Source organism: Nipponia nippon, unplaced genomic scaffold (assembly GCF_047370975.1).
Source record: "Nipponia nippon isolate SJK-2023a ecotype South Korea unplaced genomic scaffold, ASM4737097v1 scaffold_12, whole genome shotgun sequence".
NCBI classification, from domain to species: domain Eukaryota; kingdom Metazoa; phylum Chordata; class Aves; order Pelecaniformes; family Threskiornithidae; genus Nipponia; species Nipponia nippon.
Genome location: NW_028262313.1, coordinates 3,451,583 through 3,463,273, shown reverse-complemented (window position 1 = coordinate 3,463,273; position 11,691 = coordinate 3,451,583). Strand labels below are relative to the sequence as shown.

The 11,691-nt window shown below is 38.2% G+C and overlaps 1 protein-coding gene across 3 annotated transcripts in view; it reads right to left on the bottom strand.

Moving 5' to 3' along the window:
- Positions 1-44: 44 nt before the first annotated feature.
- The window catches only part of ATP7A (ATPase copper transporting alpha), a 31,772-nt gene continuing 20,125 nt past the window's right edge, over positions 45-11,691 (bottom strand). For 2 of the 3 annotated variants that reach the window (XM_087748416.1, XM_087748417.1), the window contains exons 11-23: positions 11,464-11,555; positions 10,915-11,042; positions 10,584-10,738; positions 10,141-10,275; positions 9,084-9,278; positions 8,691-8,873; positions 8,158-8,371; positions 7,363-7,509; positions 6,777-6,919; positions 6,232-6,435; positions 5,507-5,624; positions 4,874-4,976; positions 45-4,034 (exon numbers count right to left, since the gene is read on the bottom strand). In XM_087748416.1, the coding sequence (XP_087604542.1) occupies positions 3,758-4,034; positions 4,874-4,976; positions 5,507-5,624; positions 6,232-6,435; positions 6,777-6,919; positions 7,363-7,509; positions 8,158-8,371; positions 8,691-8,873; positions 9,084-9,278; positions 10,141-10,275; positions 10,584-10,738; positions 10,915-11,042; positions 11,464-11,555 (2,094 nt within the window). In that variant the 3' untranslated portion in view covers positions 45-3,757. Of the gene's footprint in view, positions 4,035-4,873; positions 4,977-5,506; positions 5,625-6,231; positions 6,436-6,776; positions 6,920-7,362; positions 7,510-8,157; positions 8,372-8,690; positions 8,874-9,083; positions 9,279-10,140; positions 10,276-10,583; positions 10,739-10,914; positions 11,043-11,463; positions 11,556-11,691 lie in introns of those variants that run through there. The other variant, XM_087748418.1, reaches the window with a different exon arrangement.

Below are 11,691 nucleotides of genomic sequence, written 5' to 3'. Positions count from 1 at the left end.
TGTTAAGTCAGCAAAAGAAATATTTAAAGGCGATCATAGAACATGATTTAAAACAGTCTTCGGATGTTATATTTTTATTACATAGCTTATAATTGCCATTATAATGATGGAGGCACAGTCTTAAAAGAATAGGAAGTGTGAGACTACATGTTTCTAGATGTAAAGAAATGCAACAGCACTTAATTAACATGCCTCAACAGCATTCATTTCTCCATTCTTCATAGCAAAATTGAATAAAAAAAAAAATCTCAAGTTTAAAACATTTCATTGGAAGTTCTAAGCAAAAAAATAAACATAGTTTTTAATAAATAAAAATGCTTGCTTGCTTCCATGGTGTTTTGTTAGCTTCACATTCTTTTTCATATAAAATTTCAAGTGTCTATTCTTTTAAAAGTTTATTGGTAAGATTCAAAGAGCAATTTTTAAAGCTTCGAGCATACGTACTTTGTTTTTTTAAATAGAGCACAGGTTTTATAAATAGCTAGTTACAGAAAACAATAAAATAGACAAACTAGTAATACAATTTCGTTTGTATATCTGTGTTTCAAAGTGATATTTTAAATTCCTAAATCCCAACTGTCTCCAACAAGGAATAACATATTTACATATTAAAACATTTACATTTGGGAAAACATTTCGCCTGCACATTATTTCACTTGCACTGTACATTCAAACTGAAAAATATTTTGGTTCTTCAACATAAAGCACCTTATATAATATTTTAATCACAAGTTAAACACTCTGTAAGTCATTATCACACCTTTGGGGGGGGGGGGGGGAGGGTGTTGGACAGACAACCTATTTTCAAAGATCCGGACTCTGAATTTCTTCATCAACTATACATTACTCAAATGCACTGTGTACTAATTCAAGTTCAAAAGACGAGTCCAGACAGATTTTCCCAGAGAGGAAAACTGGATCGAAAGGGACTTCTTGGGTCAGTAAGTCCTGACTGCTGCTTTTGCTGGCATCACTTCATAGAAGCCTCTTTCAGAAACATGACAGCAATTTGCTTTCCACCCATACCCGCTCTAACAGAAGCTGTCTCAGAACCGAATGGCTGTTGGAGTTAAAAAGCTTCATCTCAGTTCAAGCCTAGATTTGTCACAACCACCTTATACCCGTTCGTTCTGGAGCTAACACTGGTCTTCAAGCTTAGTTATTCCCTCTCTCTCGAGTTTGATCCTGACTGTAATTACAAGCTGCTACCCCACTCCCTCTCAGCCAGCACTTTACTGTTCCTTATTCCCCGATAATCATCTCTGCACCTCAGCAAGTACCCTGGTTTTGAAAAGTTGCCTGATTTTGCTGTAACTGGAACAAATGCTGGGTTTCACAGAAAATGGAAAAGCCTAGAAAAACATCTGTATTGGGAAAAAGTTGGTGATAAAGCCAGCATCCCACTGTAAGCATTCAACCTACGGACAATGTGGACAACAGAAGGTCAAAGCCAAAATGCTCTAAAAATATATTTGGAAATAATTTAAGAAATTCTTCATTCTGCTTTATCTACCAATCAGGAATATAAACCTAAATTACTACTCTATTTCCTGCAGTCAGAGCATGATGTCTGTCATTTACATACCGTATATACCATAACCAGGGGCTGGACCAGCACCTGCAGTAGTGAAACTCCCATCCGAAAGCATGCTAGGATCTGCCTTTTCACTGCACGATTAAGACCACCCATCAGCACAATCCAGACAAAAATATGCAGAATAATTCCCTTTCATCTGCAGAATCTCGCCAAGAACAACACCGAGAATGAGCGTGGATAAACGAGACAACTTAAATCTTTGGAAACAGTTTGCGTGGTCGTGAAGCACTGAAACACCATCATAACACGATCAAACAGTTTTTCGGTAACTATCGGCTTTGTAAGAAACAGCTTTGCTGCTGAAAACTGAGAAAAACATCTTATGGAACAGCTTTGCAGTAACGTATCTCAGCATTTCTTAACCCCACAATATATAAATATAGCTACAATCTAATTGAAAAAAAAAAATCTATATTCATGTAGTGATATTAAGAACCTAAATCCTGCAACAGAAATACTTTGTTTCTTAAACTAGCGGCAGCAACAAATGATGTTGTTCTCCTCACTGCAATATAACAAGTATACCGATTTACTAGCAACATATTCCATAGCACAACTCTTCTATTTTCATACACTGGTATTTTTCTGGTAGTTCTCGAATAAAATGCAAAAGTTATTTACTTATGACTTTTTACATAGGCACTCTATGCACTGACATCAGACTTCAAGTTAAAAACGAGAACTTTACACAGATCTCTCTACCGTACTCCAAACTGAATATTTCTCCTCCACAAGCAGAGACTGGAATTACATGTTTACACCATGGGCTGTATTTTGTAATATAATTCAACATTATCGAACCTAGTAATTGCTTTAGATAGCTGTCTCAGCAGAGGACTTAAAGGGCAAGGTTTATTAAGTAACAAACAGGTAGCTAGCTAATGGGCGATGAACACCTTTATTTCTCATTGAGAATATTTTTAATATTAACGATTTAATGACCAAACCCTGCGTTTTAATATTTCAGTTCAGTAACAAATGAGGACTGTCTTAATTCACAAAGTCTGGATCTGAACATCCCCAGCAAAGGAGGTCTGGACCAGCCTACGGAGTGGATTCTGGACCATTCCTGGTATATAGACACTTATCTTTACAAGCAGCTGATGTTAGTGCAGTACCCGACACACAATAAATTCTTTGACGGTGTTAGATATCTGCAAAGACTGAACTGTAAAGATTTTAACGGTAGTCTGCGTGACACCATTCAAACTATTCTGGTTCGTTTAAGGAGTGCTATTAGATACTGGTAGCGAGCACTAACTACATTGCTGCCTTCCTACAAGCTAAACATTTCTGCTAATACCACATCACATTCATATCATATTTATATGTTGCAGGAGTTTTTGGCTTAGGAGAGGCTGGGAATAAGCAAACCTCCCAACCCGTTCAACCTTCAAGCAGACGATCTTAGTAGTAGGAGTGTACTGGGGCATGGATGTAGAGAGTTAAATGTGGGTATGACGTTAGAAAGCAACCCCAAAACCTCTCCGTTATCTCTGCCTCGCGGGAATCCAAATCACAAACGGCGAGGCGATTTGAAGCTAGGAGTGTGAAAAGCTGGAACCAGATGTCTGTAAAAAGAAAAGGCATTTGAAAGGAACTCTTTCTGGTAGAAGGCAGGCTATGGAAACAAGAGGGGTCCTGGAAGTTTTGAAGTAAGGCACATCTATCTATCTGCAAACCCAGAACCTGCAGTATTTTGCAGATGCAGTAACTTGTAATTTTTTAACACAGTACTAAACTTGACTATGCATAAAGTAGCCTGCTTTAAGGCTGGGAAATAAGTTTCTGTTCCTCAGTTTCCTCAACTCTATTTTGACATTTTGGGGAAAAAAAAAAAAATCCAAATCTATACTGCAAGCTTTATGGAATGGTAACACAGCCCTGTTCGCAAGCATTAACAGCCCCTGCACCACTTTTTTTGGTAAGTCTATTTAAAAAAAAAAAAAAAAAAGAAAGAAAAAAAAAAAAGAGAGACCCTGGAAATAAACTGCAAATAAACCAGCTTTCTACATTAAAGAAGAAATACATCTGAAAAGACCTCCAGAAATGATGAATACATGCACAGACTTCTAGACAGCTGTTTTGGTTGTCTTTTCATTTTGCTTCACTTTTTTTTTTTTTTTTTTTTGCTTAGCAGGGTTGGGAGGGGCAAGTCTTTCATAATGCCGTGTCATCATCTTCTCCAAAATCCCCCACCAAAAGTGAATGCTTATCTGGTTCATTAAGAACTATGCTGTTCACAGAACGCTTGTCTGAAAAGAGGGAATTTATAGAGGCTCTACTGTAATTGATGATTCGATCCATTAAGCTCAGTTTAGGAGAGCCTGTCCCAGTCTCATCAATTCCAATGTGAACACTGATTTCTGACGGACTCTTGTGCCTCATTTGGCCACGGGCCCGGAACTCGAGTTTTTCAGAACTTGGTTTCTGGTACCTAAGGGAGGAAAAAAACAAAAGATGACAATACAGCTCAGGTTGAAGTATAGTGAACTAAAATATGGACAGAAACTAGCCTGCATGCTATGATCACGCACAAGCCAGAAACATTTTATAATTTGACCGATTATACAGTGATGGAAGTTTCAGATTTTGCAAGGCTCCTATGCAACCAGAAGCTAATTCAGTGCTTTGCGGCCAGGACTCAGAACAGGTAAAGCTGACACGCATCGCTCGGTATTTAACTGCGTCGGTGGTGCTAAGCATCTGCAAAACATATTGGCAAAATGCATCTACTGAGAGTGGACCGCTGGAGCCATCGTTCACCAACTCTTCTACTCTCCTTCTTCTGAAACCTCATGTGTTCACTGAACAGCAAAAGATACCGTTCCCACCACAGTGCTACACTACTCCTCACCGCAGAGCAAGGAACAGTAATGCGATGACAAACGCAGCAGCTTGGTTCGCTTACTGCAACAATCCTCGGTGTCAGCGTGGTGTTTACAGCTGCACTGTCTCAGAAGCCAGCACGTCCCGACGAGGTTTCTCACAAATATACAAAGGCCACTAAGGAATTTTCCACCCCGAACACACTTCTGATTTGTACATTTCTCTTCACATTAGAAATGACATTTTTAAACACTACTGTCTGAAGCACTTTGGACCAACTGACTCCTCTTCTCAAGCAAGAACAAAACCAATTGCTGCTAGATGCAGACCTGCCTGAACCAAAGAGCTTTGAAATCTGTCATAGTCCCACACTTATTTTCTGCCGTTCAAAGTGAAAGACCTGAGCTTCAAATCCAGATTACAAACCACAAAATTGTTCATACTCACATCTTTAACAGCAAAGAAGAAAGCACAACAGAAACAGAGGAGGCAGCCATTGCTGCAGATCCCATCCACGGCTGCAAAACCAAACCAATGGGCAGGAAGACACCTACAAAAAAAAACCAGCAATAAGTTCAGAGCAGCAACACAGCATTATTCATATATTAACGTATGTAATTTCACATGGACTGTCTAATTTTAGTCGTATTTCAGTATGCTAATAATAGGATTTTAGTTTAGTGTTAAATAACAAATATATTTAATACATAATTATTTGTGTTCTATCTCACCTAGAACCTATGGGTAAATACAGCCAGATGTGTCGCTTATGCAGCCTGAAATTCAGAAGTAGGCATGTCTTGCCTGCCTTGCAGTAAACTGCTGTTCACAGGATCAGGCTCATTCAATAAAGCTTTTATCTTAAAAGTTATTTTGATGTGCTGAGCATATCCATAATAGCCACAATGCAGGAGGAGGACAGCTCACAAATATACCACTGCAACGTCCCCCAGCAGAGAACTCTGTGCTTACTGACAGTCAGAAATAAAGAAAACAGATACCCTTCCACACAATAGTAAATCACCGCAATCTTCTACTCACTAAGCACAATCTTATTACTGCAGGGAAACATTCACATACCAGCAGCTATGGGAACTCCAATCAGATTATAAATTAGAGCAAAGACAAAGTTGATCCGGATCCTTTTCACAGTTTTTCTCGATAAATCTATACTTGCTACCACATCCATCAAGTCATCCTGCAAGTTAATATGTTTATTGGAGAAGTCAGAGAGAGAAAAAACCATACATGTGGTGTGATCATACTCCTATTTTAAAGCTAACTACCATACACTGGATGTAACAGGCTATGTGTAGGAAGTATGCTGTAGGTTGCTCTAGTTTGCCTGCATAGAGCCCATACAATCAGCGCCAACCTTATTCCAGACGTCATCATAACCCAAATAATGTAAACAGCACCACACAGTAGAGCTCTAGACACAGACCACAGTTTCTGTCAAGGTGGTGTTGATATGTAGGAAGAAGTGACTAAAACCTTGGTGGTACAGTGGTATGTTCTGAAAGATAATTTATGTTTGCCAAAGGTCAGGTCACATTTTCCTCCTTTGTTCACTCTCAAACTTTAGTTACCCCCAAATTTGTAGTACCCAGAAAATGGGGAAGTTTCCTTCATAGGAGAATTACCACTACACTAAACAAACATGATGAAGACAAGCTCTTCTCTGCTCCAGTTCTCCTGCCTTATGAAGGTTCTACACCTCAGCAGTGGTCTGAATCATTCAAGACATCCTGGGCCTTCTAACCCCTCTTATCATCTCATTTTAATGAAGCACTCTTATTTCTTACCCTAATTAGAACCACATCAGCTGCCTCAATGGCTACATCAGTACCCGTGCCAATAGCAATTCCCACATTGGCCATAGCAAGAGCTGGGGAGTCATTGATACCATCTCCAACCATGGCCACCCGTCTTCCTTCGTCTTGTAACTGTTTCACTTTGGCTACTTTGTGGGAGGGAAGAACCTCTGCAAACACTTTGGTGATGCCAACCTAAAGAGAGAGAAAGTACAAAACCATCTTGCAGCTTTTCTACTAGTTATCAAAGCTTCTGCCTTTAATAATGTGACTAGGAAGGCTGAAACCCATGTTATCACTCATGAGCTAAAGACCAAACCCATCTGATTTGAAAATAGCTCTGAATTCAAAGTTGATGCTGCTTCCATTCAAAAAGGCTTCTTTTGTTCCCCCCTTACTCTGGATTTGTTTACATCACCATTTTTCACAATAGACCAGTTCTATGCCAGCCACAAGCAATATCAACATGACACAACATGCTTCCTGTAAGTGGGTCGCAGCAAGCTTCAAACCCACGCACACGTGTAACAGCTTACCTGAGAGGCAATAGATCTTGCTGTTTTGCTGTTGTCACCAGTCATTAGGACAACTTCTAATCCCATACTCTTCAAAGTGTGGACTGCCAGCTCAGCTTCTGGTTTCACAGTATCAGCAATAGCTATCAAGCCACAAAGCACTCCTAAAAGAACAGAAAGAGTGTGTTTGTAATAAAGGTCTTTATTGCTTTACGAAAAAAACATAACTTTTTTTTCCTCAGTAAGACCAATTCCAGAAACAGTTAATATTGACTATAAAAAGCAGAATGAGAACAGGTATCAGGGCAGCAATGTTTAAGGCAATACAGAGCACGGACTGTCCAACAACACAAAAAATTCTTTTTTTCTCCTTTCTTCCCCTTTGCTCTCTTTGAAGTCTCTGCATTGTGTCCAAGTCTCCTGTCAACTAAGAAAGGCAGGAAGAGGTCTTTCTCATATGAGAAGTGTTATAAAACTAGCTAATGATCTCTCTTCATCCCATTATGCTGCTTCAGGTATAACTGCTATGACATTACTACTTATTAATTTCTATTTCAATAGTGACAAATCAACCTCTGAATAAAAAAAACGACAGCATTGAACTTACCATCAACAGCTGCTAGAACTGCTGTGCGCCCTCTCCGCTCATGTTCCGTCATGGCTTTATCAACTTCATTTTTAATGAGGAGGCCATTTCTGTTCATCCATTCCCGGTTCCCAATGAGAACAGAGTATTTTTGAGAAGTCATAGTAGCTGAAGGAAGAAAATACAATCCTACCATCACATGGATAACCAGGAAGCTTCCCTCCAGCTAATCCTAACCAGGTTCTCCCAGTATGCACTGAAATATCATTACAGAGAATCCAAACAGAAAGAAAGTCTTCCTCAACACTTTCTGCCCTACCAATCTTTTCACGTGTTCTTGACAAGAAAGACACTGACATTTGTCCAGTAATCGGTAGTTACCACATCAGTAGACCAAGAATCACAGGTCAAAGGACCAAGTCCCTTTCTCAATGCTTCTAATTTATATGTACAGCCCAATATAATTGAAAGATCTAACAATGAGCTGTTCTTGATTGAAAACCAGTCAGTTGTGCAAATATACATAATTTTGGCTAGCAAATGGTAACTTGGGATGAAGCCAAGTAAACACAGAGAGAGGTGAGAGATGATTCTTCTATGATTTTCCAGCTCCATATTCAACACAACTTCAAATTGCATTTAACCAAAATGTCCTGAGTGATGTGTGAGCATGAAATAAAGCATGACCAACTATTTCACGTGTGCCTTGATGAATCCGGTTCTCCAGGGCAGAAAAAAGTGACCTCATTCTTAAGGATCCTAAAGACACAAAAGCAAAAATTATCCATTTTATTCTATAAACCAGAGTTAGCTTACTTGGTAGTCCAGCATCAATAATCAAAGCAGGCTGCACCGATTCATCCATATTTTCCTCAATTTTCACAAGTGTCACATTTTTAATATTGTTTTCTTCAACCATTTTATTTTTCCTGTAGAGTAATGCTTCAATATTGGTGACTTTACAACTAATGCCGCAGCCTGGAACTACCTGAAAATCTGTACACGTCCCAAGGGTTTCCGAGTCCAGTTCCTAAAGAAAAAGGATGCAAACTGAGAAAATTTTTAAATATATAAAAGCATGCCGCATTTACAAACCCCGCAAAATAAAGTGCAGTCAAACTAATGCTAGCAGGAGCAGAAATATTCAATCAATCATCAAAACTTAAGTTTGAGTATCCAGTACATCTAATATCATATTAAGTGATTTACGTGGCTCCACAATTTTCAGCTTTCCCAATGGAATACATCAGTTACTTTCTAAATAACTCAAGACTATTCATACGTAGTAAGTACTGCAAGAGAGGTTCTTCCATAACACAACCTACTCTTTTCCTGTATAAATAACTTACCTTTTTGCAGTATTTTGTTATTGCTACTCCAAGAGGATGCTCGCTATTACTCTCTGCAGTCCCCACTATCGCCAGCATTTTATTATGTGGTAGTTGGTTACCCTCCACTAGAAACTTCACCTGCGTCACTTCTGGAGTCCCATGAGTGATAGTACCTGTTTTGTCAAATACAACCACCTTTACCTGCAGCAAAACAGGAAGACCTCATTCAATGAGCAAAGCTTTAGTATATAGCTTCCTCAGAAAACCATCAAATTTACTAACATGTACCGATCATGCATCTCTTACTAACATGTACTGATGTACACGTAACGATCTGCTCAGGCAGCAATTGGCAAAATGCCGCCAATCCCAGTCTTTAAAGTTCTTGTAACAATAACCCACATTTCTTACCTTATGTGCCATCTCTAATGGCTCTCCTCCTTTGATCAGTATGCCGTTCTGAGCTCCTACTCCAGTACCAACCATCACAGCTGTCGGGGTGGCTAATCCCAGAGAACAGGGGCATGCAATACACAAGACTGTGATGGAGGCTTGGAAAGCAAAGCGGATTATCACTTCGGCTGCAGAAATGCTCTTATTGTAACCCTAGTGACAGAAGTGTATTTTAGTAATAGAAGAAATTGAACAATAGAAACAATGTAGTCAACTACACGTTGCCTTTGCTGTTAAAAAATCTGCAAATATAAAAGCTAAAGTATTAAAATTTAAAAGTAAAGCACAGGCACATTATGCAAAGCTACGATTAATGACTAAATTAATGACTAAGTTCTGTTCTATACTGCATATACCCATGATCTGTTTTATTTATAGGACATTTTCCTAAATAAGTTACCACGTGCTATGAAAACTCTTGTACTCTGTAATGCAATAAAAGATACTCTATTAGCAATATGTACAATAACAAAGAAAGAGGATATGAAGATTGCTTTCCTGGAAACTAATAAATTCTAATCAGAAATAGCCATGAACCAAGAAACCTGTGATCTAAGCAACCCTAAGCTACAAGTTAGGATCCTGATCCTCCTCTGGCATCTGTGATGACAATCAATTCCACTGATTTCAAAGACGAATTTACACAGAGCTATGCTAACAAAACCAGATGCAGAATTGAAGCTTGTGTGGGAACTTCTTTTCCCCACAGAGAACGGACAGAAATTGGGAAATTTTGATGCTTAGTATTTACTTTTATTTTTAATTAACTTTTTTTTTCCCCTAATACTAACTTTCAGGAGTTAACTAATTACTACAAATTCTCTTTAAGTATAAATGTAGGAGTGATACAGTGTAAAAATATATGAAAAATATAATAATAACAATAATAATAAAATATCTATAGTCACTAACTGCCTGCAAGGATAATTCAGAAAGGGAACCATTGCAGTCTAACAGACTTGTAGGCTAACTAGTTTTTAAATATTTCAGAAGGTGTTTAAGACGACTTACTTACCAGAAAGTATTTTTCTACTATTTCAAAATCCACAAATCCAATTATAATCCAGGCAAAAAGGGTAACCACAGAGACAGCCACAATAGAAGGAACGAAGTAGCCACTAAGTTTGTCTGCAAATTGCTGGATAGGAGCCTAGGAAGGAGAAACACGTCAGCTCCAGCAACATTACGCTTACGCTCTTCTATGCCTTCAGACATAGATACAATCACAGCTTCTGTTTGCAGCACATTTGGCATACCACACTTTATAATTACATAGTTACTTAATAAGACGATGAGACTTGGAACAGTAGACCGTATCAAAGTCCTTATTCAGCAAGATACTTCATTATGCAACTGCAATTCAAATCTAAAAAATCTTAACCGCTCTTCAAATGATTTTGTATGCTGATGCCTGAACGATAAGACAAAACCCAAATGCTTAATTTGATAATACTCTACCTTTGAGGTCTGGGCCTCCTCCACAAGTTTAACAATCTGGGAAAGAGTTGTATCAGCTCCAACATGGGTTGCCGAAATCAGTAGTGATCCATTCTGATTAATAGAACCTGCAATAACTGTATTGCCAGGTTTTTTAGTCACAGGCATCGCTTCACCTAAGGAAAGGTCAACAACAGATACTGAAGTATATTTTTCAGTAATATTATAATAGCTACCAATTCCTAACGTGAAATTAGGAGAGTGAAGGTAACATCAGCTTCAATCTCCCTTCTTTAGACTCGTTTAAAGGAAAAGAAAAACGTCTTTACACTTGCAAAAAGCAAATGCTTACCCGTGATAAGAGATTCATCTACCATAGAGTGTCCTTCAATAACACGACCATCCACTGGGAATTTGCCTCCTGGGATCACTTTGACAATGTCACCTCGTTGAACCAGTTCGACATCAACTTGCTCTTCACTAGAATGATGTATAGTGGTTTTAATAAGAGACTGTTAGCTGAAGTTACTCAGGCAAAAGGAGTTGTCACTATACACAAAGTATAACCCCATTCATTAACACCGTTAACGTATACAAAAATTGTCAGAAGAAAGGCCATTTTAAAGAGCCCTATGATTATTTTATCATGATTTTATTTACTTTCCAGCTGAGAAAAATCCACTGATTTTCTTATAACAGCAAAAATTAGCAAGATTCCAATGAAACATATCAGAGCAGCGTTAATTTTTCTGCATTTTAACATTTATATCTGGCAAACCTGCCAGCAAATCTGAAGTTATTTGCTTCATAGTTCTATAGAACAGTAACATTTGTCTGTGAATTAAGCATATTAGCAGTAAGAAAAGGAACAACAGAAAAAGCAAATGACAAAGCAAGATACCTTAAAAGAACGTTATCAGGGCCCAAGGTAACAATAGTAGCTTCAGTAGCTTGTAATGAAATTAGTCTTGCCAGTGCTTCTGATGTTTTACCCTAGAATAATAATTTTCATATTTTTCTGACTATGCTATTGAAAAAAATTGCTGGGTAAATGACAACTGCATATGTTGCAATTTACCCTATTAAGAAAATACTTTCTGCAAACGGACTTATATTAAGTCATTTCATT